The 17,370-nt window shown below is 53.9% G+C and overlaps 5 protein-coding genes across 5 annotated transcripts; 3 read left to right on the top strand and 2 right to left on the bottom strand.

Annotated features, from left to right (window-relative positions):
• Positions 1-808: 808 nt before the first annotated feature.
• Positions 809-2,972, bottom strand: CABS01_01682 (LIM domain-containing protein; the record flags this gene model as incomplete). Its single annotated transcript, XM_060535062.1, has 3 exons — positions 809-2,634; positions 2,689-2,799; positions 2,858-2,972. The coding sequence occupies 3 exons, from the start codon at positions 2,970-2,972 to the stop codon at positions 809-811; spliced, it is 2,052 nt and encodes a 683-aa protein (XP_060398251.1).
• Positions 2,973-6,216: 3,244 nt separating this feature from the next.
• Positions 6,217-6,710, top strand: CABS01_01681 (uncharacterized protein; the record flags this gene model as incomplete). Its single annotated transcript, XM_060535061.1, has 2 exons — positions 6,217-6,309; positions 6,441-6,710. The coding sequence occupies 2 exons, from the start codon at positions 6,217-6,219 to the stop codon at positions 6,708-6,710; spliced, it is 363 nt and encodes a 120-aa protein (XP_060398250.1).
• Positions 6,711-11,823: 5,113 nt separating this feature from the next.
• On the bottom strand, positions 11,824-12,573 carry CABS01_01680 (uncharacterized protein; the record flags this gene model as incomplete). Its single annotated transcript, XM_060535060.1, has 1 exon — positions 11,824-12,573. One exon carries the CDS (start codon positions 12,571-12,573, stop codon positions 11,824-11,826), a length of 750 nt encoding a protein of 249 aa, XP_060398249.1.
• Positions 12,574-13,648: 1,075 nt separating this feature from the next.
• Positions 13,649-14,954, top strand: CABS01_01679 (uncharacterized protein; the record flags this gene model as incomplete). Its single annotated transcript, XM_060535059.1, has 2 exons — positions 13,649-13,899; positions 13,979-14,954. The coding sequence occupies 2 exons, from the start codon at positions 13,649-13,651 to the stop codon at positions 14,952-14,954; spliced, it is 1,227 nt and encodes a 408-aa protein (XP_060398248.1).
• A 1,393-nt stretch (positions 14,955-16,347) lies between these two features.
• Positions 16,348-17,148, top strand: CABS01_01678 (ureidoglycolate hydrolase; the record flags this gene model as incomplete). Its single annotated transcript, XM_060535058.1, has 1 exon — positions 16,348-17,148. One exon carries the CDS (start codon positions 16,348-16,350, stop codon positions 17,146-17,148), a length of 801 nt encoding a protein of 266 aa, XP_060398247.1.
• Between the last annotated feature and the right edge of the window lie 222 nt (positions 17,149-17,370).

Below are 17,370 nucleotides of genomic sequence, written 5' to 3'. Positions count from 1 at the left end.
TCTTGAGAGTCATGAGTAATGACCTGTTCGCTGCGAGATTCAGGTATCTGCAGAGGGAAGTTGAGAGTCGGGGTCGATGTTCAAGTTGATGAGATCGGTAGAGGGTGCAAGTCTGAGATGACGCACAACGAGGCGGAATGAGAGCTTGTCAGCTTGCATCCCTCAAGTCGATACCATCCGGTCTAGATACATCAAAGAATAGACTATTTTGATCATGGATGGCGACTGTATACGACGTGAATACAAATAGAGAGCCACGAGCCGAGACTGTGCCATCGTCAGTCAGACTGACTTCGGGTAATTCACATGCAACCCAAACTTCACAAACTTCTGGCAAATAGTTGAAAATATTGACTCAAGATTGATCTTTCTCTTGGGGCTTGCTACGGGTTATGGTCTCAAAACCGGCGAGCCTCTTTGATGGCTAGCTATGTACAAGCACTCATGTGCAACCCCATCGTCTGCAAGGTACTTCCTTTGCTTCTTCTTGCCATGTGATTCGGAATGTCTCCAATGTTGTAAATGGCTTCCCCCTTCCCCAAGAGCTTCTGTGAAGCTCGTGCTCAAAACGGAGACGAGACAAGCGCGTCGTCCGATGCAGGTATCAACAGAGTCCACAAAGGACTGGGTATATAAAACTCAGATGGTAAACAAAAAAATGGAAGTGTATGTGGTGGGTTGAGATGAGGTTTGTGTCGTGGTCGTAAGCGTGTCGTGGGGTATTAAAAATGCATTGTAAACGATGATTCATATACGACGAATCGAATACGTTAAGTCGGAAAGGATCCGGGTTGGCATTCCTGACGGTTTACATCATTCCGAGTCTCGTCATGCGCTTGTTCATGGTAGGCGGCATGGGCGGCGCAAGTCCGGCACCGGGACCCATTCTCTGCCCGCGAGGAAGGCCAATTGGTGGTCTCATGCCGGTCTGTCCGTTACTGGGTCGGCGGCCACCTTGTCCGGGAACACCGAGACCACCAGGGGAGCGTCCTCGTCGCTCTTCGTTGACCATTCGAGGCGGTGGTTGCATGCGGCGCCAGGCGTCCTTTTCGCAGTATGATCGGCCGTTGACTTCGAAGTAGCCGTTTGACAAGGACATCCCGCAGTCGCCGCAGCGGAAGCAACCGACGTGGTACTTGATGCGTTCTTCGTCTTCCAGGTATTGACCCTCGATGCCACGTCTGCAGGAACCACACAAGCTGCCGTTGAGCTTGTGATAATGGTTACCACAGTAAGGCTTGTCGTTGAGAACGTAGAATTCCGCTGAAGAAAAGGGCTCTCGGCATGTTGTGCAGACGAAGCAAGCCTTGTGGTAGCGTCCGGTGAGACGGCCGTCTGAGGATGAAATGCTTTTGCCAGTGATGGCATCGCCACAAGACTTGCAGTTGCCTCGCGAGGGCCGGTTGCGGGGCGGAGACGAAACGCTGCGCTGATCGCTGGCTTGACGCTCATGTTTTTGGTTGTAACGATCCATGGGATTACGGTCCATGGGGTTGCGACGGTCGTAGTCTGGAGTCGCAAGTGGCGATCTCGCACGGGGTCTGCCTCCTTGCACAGCTGGATCATCTCGAAGGTCCACAGATGGCGGTGCGCGACGATTCGAGTACGGGTTCGCCAGCGGTTTCTGGGGTGGTGGCGGCGGCATACCAGGAGACTTCATAGCCTCCATGGAAGACTCAATGTCGTTCATCAAGTTGTCAAAGTTGGTCACGTCTGACGGGTTTCGACGTCCTCGTGGATTCGCCGGGCTGGACTGTGAGCTGCTCTGAGAACTGGCCTGGCGACCATGGCTGAACATGGACGCTCCGGACGACGTAGAAGCTGAAGGAGTGTGATAAGGGTTTGATGAACCAAACTCGCTCGCCAGGTCCACTTGGGGCGCACCATCCCTTCCAGACGTCGTCGGGCGCAGAAGACTCGTTCTTGGCGGCGGAGCTCTCGATGTGTCGGGCCCCATTGAAATCTTCCTCTCATGCTCTCCGCCGTTCGGCTGTCCTCTAAGCCTGTCAGATCGGGTAGGAGGTGCTGAGGGCGTTCTCAGAGGCGGCTCAATAGGTTCGCTAGGTCGCGGGAAGGTGCCTGCGCGGCTAACATAGGTTTCGGGTTCGATATCTTCGGGGGTTGTTCCCGGCGGCCCAAATCCTCCATAACCATTCTTTCTTGGTAGTCTCGGTGGCGCAATACCGCCAGCGTTGCTGCTTCCAGAAGACATGAAGGAGTTGTTGGACGCTGAAGTCAGTGGCCGGTCGTTTGTCATGTTGTCATCCGGAGTCAAAGAATCCTGTCTCGAAGGGGCGAAAGCGTTCTTTGTGGCTCCTCTTCCTCCCGCTCTCCTGCCCATCTCGAAAGGCCCCGGCGCGATTGTGTTCATACGCTGGAGAAGACTTGGCGCTTGCTTCTTTTGTTCGCCTGGGTACATCTGTTCAGAACCGTAGTCGTCCCCATCATCGAATGCCCCGTATCCTCCAGGTCGTCGAGATTGTTGGCTTGAGTTGTAGTCGTTTGCGATTTGCGGTTGGAAATAGTCGTCGTTGCGGCCCATAGCCTGGCTGTTCGGTGTCTTGGGTGAGATGCTGATTGAACCAGTCGATGTGCTTATAGGTGTTAATTGCCCTTGCCGCGAGTATGGGAGATCTACTTCGGTTAGCCAACTACGCGCGAGGAGTCAAGATGGGTTTATTGGCATACTGGCGGCACTAGTATCTAATGTTGGAGGTGCCATGCGTCCGTACTTGTTGTCCAACGGCGGCGGCTGATCATATGAGCCCAGGCTGTCTGGACGATCTGGCGGCGCCGATGCTGTAAATGATGTGAGCTTGACTCTGCCAAAGGTTTAGATCGAGTGTGGATAGCTTACGCTCTGCTCCTGGACCGCCGCAGACGTGCTCGCCCATCATGGAAATTTCCACATCGAGGCCGCATGACGAGCATTTGATGGCCGGCATAAAGCTCGACTCCCTTGGTAAGGCCATTTTGGCTACTGATCCCGTTGTCCTTCTTGCAAATACGCCCTAACTCTCCGGATTTTCACTAAAGGTAGATCGTCTGTATTCCCATGCACATTTGAGGCCGCATCAAGCTGATTTCCGTAGGCGCGGTCTGCAATCCCAATGCGGATGTGGCGGAAGAATGAGAAGTCGCGGACGGGGCAATGGGGGCAAGACGGCTCTTGAGTGTTTCTAGAAAGCGAGAAAAGGGCGGTAGTGACGTGAACTGACGTTGTCCCTGGAAGTTTAATGGTGGTGGGACGCACGATCGCGCCTTGTTTCCAGCTTAAGATCGGAAACTATGTGGATTTGCTGTGACGGGGTGGTGGACGACTGGAACCCCCCGTTGCAGTTTGCAGGCGAACTCCCAGGCACGGGTGTGAGCGGTGTATGGGTAAACTGTGAGTGATGTTGAGGGTGAGCGTGTGACCCAAGCGGTGTCTGAAGGTCTTTCTTTTTGGAGGCGGAGCGCTTCTGCAGATTCGCACGAGTCCCGGGATCTTGGTTGCTGTCAAGGATGCAATGTTGGAGCGTGTTTTGGGACCAGCGCAGCTGTTGAGAAACACGAGCTCCAGGTAAGTGAGTGAGTGCACAGTCGAGCCTCGAGGGTGTGAAAGACTGTGTGCTATTGCTGTTGTAATGGTTAGAGACGGAAACGGGACGGGATAAGCTGGTCTGAGAATGAGTCGCTTGGGGAAGAGCTGTTGCGTCTCACGTCTCGAAGTTGGGAAGAGGGTGTCGGGACATTTGGTGGATTTGGGGAGCAAAGGAGACGCCCACGAGCGTCTCAGGGCCAGTAAAGAGAGGCGACCCCTGTTCGTGGTGTGGGTGGTCAGAGAGAAGCACAGACAGTGGCTGTCGAGAGAACCCCTGGCGGCCTTGTCCGGCCCATGCCAGGTTGGGCCTGGCGGTTGACGAGCATCAAGCAGGGATCTGGGGTGTTTGCATGGTGCATCTCTCTGTGCGCAAAGGATAGAGCTGGGTCCGGATGGAGGGGAGGGGCGGAGAGAGAGGCACACCCAGAGACACCTATCCGTGGATTGGAGGGTAAGTAGTAGAGAGGTTTGATGTGATGGAGAAGTGTCGGAAGGACTACAGTTCTTACCACCTTGGGTCCTCGAGTATGACTGAGACTGAGACGGAGACAATGGTGATGTGATGTGATGTGATGTGATGGGTGCTTGGAGACGAGGAGAACACTGGGAGAAGAGACGAGACGAGGAGGGGCACAGCAGCAGCAGACACATCATCGAGGGATTTGCGAGGATTTACAGTCCTTGCTCGTTGTTTAGGCTTTAGGCGACTGGTCCATGTCGAGGATCAATCGTGACAGTAGGATTGCGCAAGGAGCAGACTTGTTCACCTGCGACAAGAGGGACAGTCATAGACGGGATAGCATGAGAGGAGAGACGGGCAAAGGGTCCAATGTCCGATGGCATGCCGCGTGCTGCGTGCAACGGGGTTTGACTATGATGAAGGGTTCAAGAGGTGGTGCTCCTCTTGTCCTTAGAAGTTAGACGCAGACCAGATAAATTGTCGTAGATGAAAAAGATGAAAAAAGGGACCTGGAACGGCGCGGGGTGGATCAGCAAACCACGGCGTTCTTACCCTGCAGAGGCAATCATCCTTTCTGGATTCCCTCTCACCTGCATTCTACAGTTATTGCCTTGTCCGCATTGGGGAGGAGTAATCAACTCTGACTATGGTGATTGGGACAAATACTTCGCCGTATGTAAGGTACGGACTCATGGAGTGACCTGTCCCCAGTGCTACCGCATTCTGAGGGAACAAAGAACAAGGCAGAACCAAGGCAGGCCGCACGCGATGCAGGCGATGAGCAGGCCAGCGATGCCACATGGGGAGGATGATGACCGCCTTCCCCAGTGTTGGCTCGTTTCAGGTCCTCTTCCCAGCAATCTACAAGCAACAATGAAGGGCAGGCTGGCAGCGGCGGATGGGACAAAAGGCGCTGTTCTGCCGCATGCGAGCATGCCTCATCCCTCGTCACTTCACTCAAGCTGAGGGCCGGAGAATTGCTCATACGCTTATTTTTGTGTGAGTGCATATACATAGTGCTAAGTTCAGTATGGACGCACACCTCAGGTGAGGCCGCAATCATGGTGATACCTGCCTCGGAGTCCCCTAATTATCTAAGGTGCGGGATGCTACGGGAAACATGGCATCCATACTGGGAGCTACTGTGTACCCGTGGACCGTAGGCACACTAGTTGCGCAATGAGCCCACTCATCCATCTATATCCAGTCCATATTTAGAGACTGATGCAACTCAGCATGAATATGCTTTTTCGGAATCCGGCGAGGTATGATTCTAAATATGAATGATGCTGTTCGGGATAAGGTGGGAGCGATGTGGGAGACACGGGACCGATGACCGATGAGTCGATGACTGTCGAACCGTTGCGCAAATGTATGTATCCGTAGCATTGGCAGTGACGGAAAAAGAAAGGAGAAAGAAGCATTTGCGGATTCTACCAACTTCCCGCCCGGCTCGAATGGGCGACGAATACGACCTCGTCCTAATATGGTTCTGTTCATCTCTGCCAAATTTTACTCAACACGAACGGCATTACCCAAAAGAGTTTGCTGCGTTCTGGCCTTGCAATCGAACCCTCCTTTTCTCTTGATTGCTGTGGTTCCTTCCAACTGTTGGAGAGCCTAACGTAACGTGCCTTATTTATCGACTGACCAGTCACATTGGAGAATACTGAATGCAACAGTACCTACCTTCTTGGATTTCTCTCGCTCTTTCTCTCTCTGTCGCCTCACGCGGGATAAGGTGAGGAAGGTACACACCCGGGACAGTTCCTTCCCGCTCCAGCTTTGCACTTTCCAGGGCAGTCACCAGTGGTGTGCACTTCCTCTTTCCAGGTTCGTACCTGCAGCCAGTGAATTGGAGGGCCGGGTACCTTGCAGAACAAGTCAGTGGGGCCTCGTGGCCTCCACTGTCCTCCAGAAGCCTATCGTTGCTAGTGGCTTTGCTTCCCCTGGCTAAACGGGCATTAAGAGCCAGCAACAGGTAATAATGGCCGGGCAATCCCACTCCGCCGTTATTAAGGTCCGGTCCATTCGTCTTAGTCACCGCGGGCAATCATATCACTGGGCCACTTTCCTTCCAGCGTTCCTATCAAGCTAAAGCAGGGCAGGAGCAGGAGAGGAGGTGGATCTTTCCCGACGTGGGAGGTTTCCATTCTGGACTCCACACCGCTTAATGACCTGCAAAAAAAAGACTGCAATTGGCACTGCTGACTGGCACTGGCCGCGACTCCAGGTCTTCACTGCAACTGCAAGATGCGACCTGACCGTAAGTAGGCGTAAAGTACGAACCATATCGGCCCGCAACTCTGTCGGTTATTGTCTGCGCTTTTGGCGGCTTCCATCCACCTGCCTCCGCCTCGTGCTTGGGACTTGGTGCCATCGACAAGCTCACGCTAGGAACTCTCGATCGTCAACGCTACTCCGGAGGCTCAGGGGCCTGATCTCAAGCTCGTCCTCCATCGCCGTCATTTGCCTTGCGCTCGTTCATCCATCACGTCCGTTACGCTCTGTTGCCAAAACGGCGGTTCGCTGTCACGACTGTCAGTCGGGCTGTCATCACCCGCCTCTACTCAACCGCCAAGCTGTCACATATCAAACCACGGGCCTTTTGCACCGGCGAAGGCGAGCCATCAAAGCCCAAACATTGTCATCAACGATCAACCTTAGCGATGTTGCTGTTGCTCGGCCTTGGACTATATCAGCCTCTCTTAACCGTCTCAGTCGTCGTGGAGACAGAAAAGTCATCGCTGAACCATCCACGTTCAGACGCGTGTCATTGGAGCCCCCAAACGTGAAAACTTTGGTTCACGTCATCTCTGCTAATAAGAGGCCCGGTTCAATCAGGCTGCGGTCTTTGACTTGCAAACTTCCAGCACCGGCTGCCCGAAGAGGTACGGCGCCCACAACTGGGCATTGCGTAGCATGGAATGTGGCCGCATTGTATGGAGAGCTATCGGCATTGAGCAATGCCCCCCGAGTACTGCGACAGCGACTCCAATACCAATGCACCCACGCGCCCGTTGAACCAACCGCCAAGCGGCATCCTGTGGAAGAAGTGGGCACTCTTCTCACTCTTCTCCGCCGCTTCTCGGTCCAGGCTCCAGAAAATGCAGAGCATTTGGACCCGGGGTTGAACGGAGCCAATATTGGTCGTCAGACGGGGTCTCGGGGGAGAGTCTGCAGCAGGTCACCGGCTTTTCCATGCACTCGCGGCTCGCCTTGTCATGCTACTGCTATGCTACTGTTTTCTTCAGGGAATCGCCCATCACACCGCACTTTAGCTGCAGCTCCAAGCCGCGTTGGCAGTTGCACAAGTTTGCACTAACGCTTCGGATTCTCTAACGCGCTGTGCTCACTTCCTGGCGCCCTGCTGCCCCCTACGCCTGACGGCCGGGCCGTACTACAGAAGGTGACTTTTCCTCTCGGTCCTTGGCGATACAATGGTTCAGCGCCACAAAGCTATTGTGCTCCGGCTGCATAGCTCCAGTTGCCCGCATGGAGCTCTTTCACGGTTAGGGCAGGCACTGAACGAGACCGAAATCTCTGGTTCACCATCCAACGAACTCACTGGTCTGGACTTTCTGCTCTGACCACCCACCCAGTCTACCCACCCCTGACCTGGCTCCACCTCGTCCCAAGAGAGGCTCCCTGTCTGCTCACTGGCTGATCATCGACCTCAGTGCTATTTCCTCTGGCCAAATTCCAGATTGTCGAGCATCGACGGCATCAAATCAAGACGCACGGAGCTGGGCAATCGAGAACGTCGCTGGTCACAGTGGAGGTTCGTCTCAGTACCTTTGGGGCCCCTCACCGTCATCTGACAGATCTTCGGCGGCAAATGAGACCTGCCATTATCGAACTCGACGGCTATGAGGTCTACCCCTCGTGGAGCCTTCTTAGACGCCGTGCGGGAGATGACACTGGCCTTGAAATCGCACTTGGCCACTTGTCAAAGGCCCGCTCTTGAACTGCTCGTCATTTGGATCGTCTCAGATCTGGTCAAGCGGGAGTTATTGCGTCCAATAATTCATATTCGCCCCAATTGCTATCACGCGAGATCAAAACCGCTGGTCTTGGAAGCAGGCCGCATTCTCTAGTGCAGGCAACCTCGTACCAGAGGATGAATATAGCGCCGAATGGCGGTGCTAAATACAGCACCGTCGATTACCAAATCCAAGGCGCGACGCGACACGATCCGAGACCCTTTAATCATCACGTCTTTCTAGAAATCATGGAGAGCTCGCGTGACACTTTAGCTGGTTTCCGCAGAAACCCCCTATCGAGTGCAGCGCGGGAATATATCGTCGGGAATGCGGCTTTCAGGTGGCCACACCAACTAATGCGGTCAGCGGCGCAGCCTGTCCACTATCAATCATTACCAGCCCGTCCGTACCTTGGGTAGCTCGCTGATGAGGATCTCCAATCAGTGGCCTATCGCTCAGATATCGTTTCTTCCCCCTATTTCCCATCACCCGAGAATCTCTTAGAACTTAGCCAGACCTTCCCGAACGAAAAGCAGACCAACAGCAAGACGTCCGTAAAGAGAAACTCACGCATTGAATCCGTGGCTTGGCGTACTCAGCAACGCGCCCAAACGAGATGTCGAGATGAAATCGAGTCAGGTGGCTCAAGGTCTAACTACTCCTCGCTCTGAGCGCTGACCCCTCAACTCGAGACGTCGGAACATGGACACAACCTGATGCCGTCTCGCCTCTCCGTTCAGTCCAGAGTTACACGTTTCTGTTCAGCGGTGAGCTAGCATACCCCTGTCTGTTTCCAAAACGTGCGGGACACATTTCAGATCTTCGAACTTGCGACCGTGACAGGCTGATCCTCTTCATAGTCTCTGCGTTGCAGACCGCCCATACTCTACATCTTACGCGCAGATCCAATCGGGCCCGAGTCGTTCCTATCGGTCTCGCGGGATACAAAAAGAATGGTCAAGAGCCCTTGGGGGTTTGGCAAAAGATAACATCGACGTTGGCCTGATTCGAACAGACGCTCCCGAAGGAACAAGATTTCTAGTCTTGCGCATTAGACCACTCTGCCACAACGCCGGGTCATTGGATGATTTTGGTGGCTGAGATCCGCTACAAGAAGGTCGGCTGTTCAGGCCCTTTCCATTGGTCGCGAGCCCGGCCGAATGCTCATCATTGCGGGGCATCCAGACGTACCTCCTATCGACATGCTTCATCCGATTGCCGATCAGGTGGTGTTTGAGGATGCGCTTGATCTTTGACTTTTGCTGATTTGCGTTGATGTAAGCAATTTTTATTTTCCGACCTGCTGTAGGTTGTTTCCATCGCCCTATGGTGGAAGGAGTTTAAATTGACGATGTGATGGCTGGCTCTCTGCCAGAGAGCGGGGTCAAGAGTTTAGGGTTGTTGGTTGCGTTCGCGGACTCTGCTATAGTTCCGCTTCCTTACTGCCCACGTCCAAGTTGGATGCTTCATGCATTGGTTAGACTTTTATTTTCTTTTGGTGATCTGTAATGAAAGTTCCGAGAGAAAAGGTTTCTGGAGTGATTGAATCATACTGGTTAGCTTCCGGTAGCTTGCTCAACTTTGGGTGACGTTCATCGCAGTTGAGCCAGTCGTTGTTGGGGACTGGCGATGAGGTGTTCGAGGACGAGGTCGAGGCGGTTCCTTTGATTTGTTTCCGAAACCTTGCGTTCTGATCTTTTGTTTTCTGGCAAATAGCTTGTAGGATTTTGCAGTGAACTCGCTCGTCATGGAATGTGGGCAAAACAAAGGCGATGGCATCTGGGTTCGTCACTTTCTACTACTTGTTCTGTGACATGGAGAGACATGCTTCCACGTATATGGTTCCCTCTATAGCGAATAGCCGCATACTGAGGTGGATTCGAAGTGCACACGTCAATGTGAAAACTTTTGCTACATTGGTTCGTGCGTGATTCTTTTCGAAGTTTCTATTCAGTATGCTTCGAATGTCTTTGGATGTCTTTTCCCGCTTTTGATATGATGGAAATCGCTTAGCTGAACAGTGTATTCCTCCGGTCCTCGAGTTCGAAGTGCAGTGTGTAAGACATCTGTCCGTAGATTCCAGCTCGCGAATGAGCGTGCCCAGAAGTCAGGGCTCAATCAGTTGACAGTACGACAACGAGACAGGCGCGCAGCCGTCGACGATGAGTCCCCTTCCTTCTATGCGCTGTTCCAAACAGACGCTCCTGGTTGATGTGGCACATTGCCTTTAGTCCACCGAGGAAGCTGAAATTGATCCCTCTGGTTTTATCAGCCCCTTTCTTATTACTCTGTGGCTGTACTAGTTGAGTTTCTCGAGGCACGCAGGTAGGTACAAGAGGGAGCCGAGTCGCGGCCAAAGCAAGACCTCTAGAAGCCAGCCAACTTGATGTTGACCAACGTCCAATGCAACATTTCAACACATGCCAGGCTGTTTCGATGCCCGGGGCAGATATTCAAGTAGTCCTCATCCCCTTGTTTCTAGCAAAAGCGGACGGAGCACCGTCGATTCTTGGCAACGACTTGAGGCTCGTCCACATCATTATCATTATCAGCGCTTCGCCAGAGTTGTTGTCGGTGATCTGTGTATCGACTTCATACTCATCGGGTAGCATACTTGGAAACATTACTGACCAGAGGTCTTGTCTCTCGGCTGCGAATGTCCGTCTCGGGCTGGCGCTTATACGCCGGGGTATATGGAGCTGATGGGCAAGATTGGTCTAGGACAAAGTGGCTGGGCTTTGTCTTAGGTGTTGCGCTGGTGATTTGTATGTGAAAGGGTAAGAAGAGTATCACACAACTTGGCATAGTAGCCCCACCCCTTGGAGCTTTGCGATTGGTAATCTCTTTTCAAGCTTGTGGCCAAGTGGCAGGCAACCGAAGTAGTATGTACAACTTATATAAGACCGTCAAGAGGGTTGCTGCTTGGAAAGTGGCCCGGAAGATCCTGCTGATGTTCATGGTATAGCTAGCGGGCGTTTGTTCTCACCGGCCATCAACACATCCGGATGTTCTTCTCAGTAATCACTTGGTATCCATGTTTCTCGCTCTTCAATAATCGAGGTCCGTCCCGCTATAGCTATGATGCTACGTTTTCGCTCTGGGAGTTGCCGACTCCTGGTGAGAACAGCGCTTAGAATACATTATTTCCTTTGGTGACGCCAGGATTCTCGACTTTGCAGTGACAGAAATCCGTCAAGGTGGCATGTTCGTATTGTCGAGTACGGGGGCTACAAATCTGTGGAGCAACCTTTTCCATGTTTGACAGTATGGCTAGGCCAGGAGCTGCTCAGGATCGTGCAGAGAAATATTGTCCGTGAGGTAAAGTTGCGAAATGTGATGTAGACAATCCTGACAATGGATTTCTGGTTTGTGCTATAGGGAGTTGGCTTTGGATGTTTCGCAGTACTGACAAACCGTGGCATCACCTCCCATATGCTATGTCTGAGTAGCTAGACTGGCCGGAATTTACTTTTACTAAAAGATGTTATAGGTTGTAGATCAGAAGAACTAAAGCACTACTGAACGGCTTCCAGCAACATGCTTGCTTGCCTACATTTATCGTTTAAAAGCTCAAATAATTCGCACTGAGAGATGAGCACCTGACGTCCTTGTTCCAACAACGCGCTATGGCTTGGTAAACATACAGGTTCAAACATCCAGAGCTTATCGTCATTAACCTCACCGCGCCTCTACATCTTCCCGCCCCTTCTCCCGAACATCCTCAAACTCTCAGACGTGAGAGACAAAAAGATGCAGCAGCAAAGACGTCCGTGTTCTTGGTGATCACAAATCGACGTCTAATTCCCAACCCTTCGGGCATCCTGCTCATGCGGCTCATAAGTCGGTTCATTCTCCGGTGCCGCATCCGGGCTCTTATCGTTTCCGTGCCACGGATCATACTGTTTCGCGATAGCCATTTCCCTGCTCTGCTCGGTCCACTCTTCGTGAGTCGGGTACCGCGCCGGCTCTGCATTCTTCTGTATCGTCTCTTCGAGAGTCGGGTACCGCTCGGGCTTTGCGTCCTTTTGCTCTGGCTGCTTCGGCATCGGCTCGATATTCACCTCCGGCTCGGGCTTGGGCTCGGGCTTCTTCTCCGGCAGCTTGAACGGGTTCTTCTTGGGCATCTTGAACGGATCCCTGTGCGGCCACGACCGGAACGGGTTTCTGTCCTTGAAGGTGTTGGGGTTGTTGGGCGGGATCCTCCATTTGGGGTTCTTGAACGGGTTGTCCGGCTTGGGTCGGGGCTGCGGGAAATCGAACTTGGGTTTATATTCCTGAGACTGCTTGTACTGGTTCTTGGTGTACGGTCGGGGGTCCTTGTTGGGGGCTGGGTTGTCCTTGTTTATCGGTCTTGGGTAGCCTGGCCACCCGGTCGCTGGCTTCGGATCTGCCATAGAGGACGCATCGCTGTCGACGTCGAGGCCCTCGAGGTCTTGGGCGAGGGGCTCTGGTTTGGCGGCGTTGAGGTCGGTTGGGGGAGGGGTGATTGGGGTGGCGATGACGGAGAGTGTGGCATAGATGCCGGCGAGGAAGAGGGAAGTACGCATGTTGCCTGGGTTGGGATGTGTAAAGGCAAGTATTTTCAGTTGGTATGATGATGATTTGATGACTACTTGTAGAGGAAGAATTTTGAGAGTTCTCCCTGGTTGACGGAGCGATGCAAACTTGTGCTCGCGCCGGGAGATGGTATGCTGAACAAACCTCGTTCAGTAGGAGATCACTTGAGGTGTGGCTTTATATAAGTTCAAGGCACGCAACCTTGCGAGCCTCTGAATCTTTCTCAAGGGTGTATCAAAGGGTCATGATGTCGTTGTAGACCTGACTCTGACGTGAGTTTGTGGGATAGTCCCGAGGGTCAGGTCGGAATTAATATATCTAGTGAATACCCGGGCGCCATTATCTCTTCTAAATACTGAGGTACCTTTGGAAGTTTTGCCTTCTTCCTCGCAGATGCCTCTAGATGTGGCGTTTACTAGGAGCTTTGTTGGGGCCCTTTCTCTAAAAGTTACCCAATGTCGATCTCCATCACGACTTCTCGTGGTGAGAAGAGAGGTTGATAATAATGGTGTGACGTTATCCTTCATCTCCTCGACAGAGCCCTCGTCATCATTTCGAGGAAACCATGACCGTCGCTTCCTCACTTGGTGATGGTCAATAATACCTCGCCGCCCTCAAAAGAGTGATGATCCCGTGGTTCTGTAGACCCGGCTGAAGAATAAAACTTTCTACCTATCCATAGCAATAACCTAGAAACTCTGAATTATAATTCTCTTATTGAACTTGGTGGACTGACGATGCCTCTCTCATTTGGCGTCGGGAAAACAGTGAGACAACTTCCCAATCGAGTCTGGCGAAGAAAAAGAAAAGCGCTGTTACGGCGGAATCCTTCCTCCACGCCACCCAACCTTGATGATAAGCACTAGGAGCCCGGGTACCCGCCTCGGCCAACTAACGAGTGGCACACTCGGGAGACGTCAAAAAAGGCCGTCCAGGTCACCCCATACAAACCGGCGAAGTTCGTTCGAAGCACCTCATCGACAACTTTGTTAATGAAATCGTCCCTTGATCCTGTGGAGTGAACTTTATACAAAAGCTTGTGAGCAAACCACTCTAGATCATTCGATGCAGGCTCACGCACCATTGGAAATGGCGTCGCAGAACGCCCATCAACCGGTTCAATCGGGGCCATCGCGTACGGATCCGGGCCCGGAAGAGTACCTCAACGATCCAAGATTCCACCAGTCCTTCACCTTACCCCCCGGCAATGACCGCCCGGATCCATTCAAAGTCACGTATTGCGACTACGGATATCGCAACCTGGACAACCCAGAGCGCGAGCATATCTTGCTCTTATGCGGTCCCCTCCTGGGAAGGTGAGCCAATCATCTCACTCACAAACACCCCTCGCACATCACGGCACACCTCATCGCTCAAGGTCTGACAAACATACAGCCGCTACCTTCACATCGCCAAAGACGCCCTGGTAAAGAAACACAAGGTCCGCATAATCCACCCAGACAGACCAGGCTTCGGCGGCACAACCCACGTCGACGCGCCCGACCGCGTCCGCCTCTGGCTCGAAATCGTGCCCGCCCTCCTCGCGCACCTCTCCGTCCGCCACGTCTCGCTGGCCGCCCACAGCGGCGGCACAATCTACGCCCTCAACACGGTCCTCCACCTGCGTCACCTCCTCTCCCCCGACCGCCCCTACGTGGCCCTCGCCGCGCCGTGGGTCCATCAGTCCCGCTCGGGTGCCGCGCTCATGACGCTCGCGGGCGGGCTGCCGGAGACCGTGCTGGGCGGCTTCCACACGCTCGCCGGGTTCTCGCTGAAGCATGTTGCGCCGGTAGCGGGCGCGGTGAGTGGGGTTTTTCCTAGTATGCAGGCTGTGAGCGGGTTGCTGCCTGCGTCGATGCGAATGGGCTCTGCTGCCGATCCTACGCCTCCTCCTGCGGTGGAAGTGAACCCCATGGCAGAGTTTGAGGAGAAGATTTGGCCGCAGCTCATTCAAAAGGTGTATTCTGAAGATACGAGAGGGCTCAGCCAGGACGCCATTTTGCTGCTGAAGAGGGCGGGGCACTCGGATTACTGGGGCTCATGGAAGGACTATGACGAGCTCGTCACCCTGTTGGCGGAGGCTGAACACAATCTCGATGTTGGCGTCGTCAAGGGCGCTGCAAAGCTCAAGGTTGATGTATTTTGGGCGGAGGCGGACCACATGATTGGTGTTGATAAGGGTCCCAAGTGGTTTGAGGATTGCTGGAGGGCTGAGCAGCGCCGTGACGTGATTGAATTCTCTAGTTGTGTTGTTCCCGGGACTGATCACGATGGCATCATGGAGTTGAAGTTTGATGTGTTTGAGAGGATACTCCGTCAAGTTGGCGAAAACAGCGAGGAAGGGGATTCGGGCTTGCCATCTGCGGCATAGCACGAGACAGACTATACAATTAGAGGCAAGAGAGATTTGCAACTTCACCACGAGGAGCACCTCTATAGTCGACATGTTTGCCGCGACGCTCATGTACATGGCAAACCTCGTAACACAGACTCTTGAACCTTTACCCCTTGAATGGCCGAAGAAAAGAGGGAAAAAACTCGAGCCGAGGCTTCCCCAAAACCTAGTACTCATCAACTCTATCCCCACACATGCCTGGATTTGGAAGAGACATCAGACGACGTAGAGTTGGTGGCAGACAGCCGAGAAGCCTTGGAAGTAGTCCAGAACTGGCCCTTCAAGTTCTCAGGGTGCCGTGAGGTAGCCGAGCCGTCTTCAACCTCGGCAGGATCATGAAAGGCGGCTCTGGAGAGTCTTCAAAAAAGCCTCTTGCAGTTACTTGAGCTCTATCGCGCTCAGAAGGATTGCCGTGATCTAGGGCCAGCCTTCAGAGCAGTCCTTTCCAGCTTTCCTTACTACAGTCAATCAACATGAATCCAAACAATGTTTATAGAGTCCCGGATCGCGCTCTCTTGGTAATCAGCAGGCCCGGCAAGCCGGACAGAAGATTGATCATCGAGAACTAATTCGCTGTCCCCGGGCGTTGAGAACATGGTCGCAGTCCGGACAGGTTTACCGAGCTAAGCCATGACTCAAAGATTCGGCATCTCGTGACAACGCGCTAGATAGAGTACACCGCATGGTTGAGCATCGTGCCAGGATAAAGCCCTGGAATATGTTGGGGTAAAGCTTGCCGATGATCTGCGTTCAACTTGTTGTGCCTTCACAGATCCCGGATATTGAATGAGTAAGAGCCCATGATAACAGCCTTAATGCAATTCAGCCCAAAATCTCCGATTATGAAAGATCAAGCATGAGTGCTGCAAAGTCCGGAAGACCGCGTCTCATAGGCCATCCATACACAATTACACCGGAGCTTTGAGAGACGTTGCAGTTGGGGACTCCGAGACAGTGCGTTCCCCGGGGTGCCGCCCAACGGGGGTGGAGCTGGAGAATGCTAAGCTTCGATGACAATTGTTAATGACCCCGCGGAGTCGTCGCCGGCGGCCCTATCAGACTCCATCAGGCCCCATGCGCCGAGGCCCAGTGGAGGATACGGGCCATGCCTAAAGCGGAAGCTTCCCCCAAGCTCCCCTCTCACCTCGACCCCGAACACCAAGCTCATGAAAGTCATCGAGCTTACTCCGACCTCAACTCACTCAACTCAACTTAATCCGTCCCGCCCTTCCTTCATACGCCACTTACCAAGCCATCCTATACCCTAATTCATCCGCCATTTCAGACAAACCAAAGCAAGCAATCAAACCAAGAAACGAACCCAACTCACACCGTGTGTGACATCAAACACACTCCCAGAACCACCACAATGCCGCCAACTACGCTCACAACCCCCCTCACCCTCCAAATCCCCGCGGAACCCCTCACTCGCACCGCCTTCGCCCCCTTCGGCGACGTGATCGAGAACCCTCACCCGGAAGTCCGCCCCGCCGCCTCCCTCCCCGCCACCGTATCCACCTCCTTCAGCGCCGTCTCCGCAAACCAAGGCACAGCCATAAAGTACCAAAACGTCTCCTCCCCTCTGGACCTCTACCCGCAAGCTCCCTCCCGCGCCGGCCGCCCCATCGTGAGCATCTTCTCCTGCGCCGCACGGCAGCTCGAGCCCGCCGCCCCCCTGGCGCAACCGCCCATCTCGACGCTGCTGCCGTATACCTACGCCGGTCCCAGCAGGGGCGGCCGCTTCAGAGTGAGCGTGCTGGAACGACACCCTTTCACGACACAGACGTTTGTCCCCTTTTCTGCTTCTTCGTCCGTGAGCGGCGCGGCGTACCTCGTCATCGTGGCACCTACCCTCCCGACCCCCAGCGCGCAGACGGATTCCCTCCCGGCGCCGGCCACCGGCGGCAAAGGCCGGGGTCTCCCGGACATCAAGGGCCTCAAGGCCTTTGTGGCGTCCCCGGGCCAGGCCGTGACCTACGGTGCGGGAACGTGGCATGCGCCCATGGTTGCGCTGGGACCGCAGGGCACGGCAATTGACTTTGTCGTGACGCAGTTTGCGAGCGGCGTGGGCGTGGAAGATTGTCAGGAGGTAGAGTTTGCGGGCGCGGGCGAGGACGCGGGTATCGTGGTGCAGGTTCCTGAGAGGATGCCTGTTGTTGCGAAGTTGTGAGCGGAGCGGATGGCTGAGATATGCTTTTTGCCGCGGGAGGGCGGCAAGTCAATGGCGATGGGGAACACTTGATGATGGCGCTTGTGTGTACGATGTCTGTTCAGCAAGGGAAGGGAACCCAGCCCGAGTCTGCCTCGGCATGTTGAAAGAGTGCAAGGCGGCGCCTCTGTGACTGGGCAAAGGGGCGGTTCAACCAGCTAGAAATGCTATCAAATTGGCCAC

This window comes from Colletotrichum abscissum, assembly GCF_030869225.1.
Source record: "Colletotrichum abscissum strain IMI 504890 chromosome Unknown Scaffold_3.1, whole genome shotgun sequence".
Classification (NCBI taxonomy): domain Eukaryota; kingdom Fungi; phylum Ascomycota; class Sordariomycetes; order Glomerellales; family Glomerellaceae; genus Colletotrichum; species Colletotrichum abscissum.
This window is presented reverse-complemented; position numbering and strand designations above follow the sequence as displayed.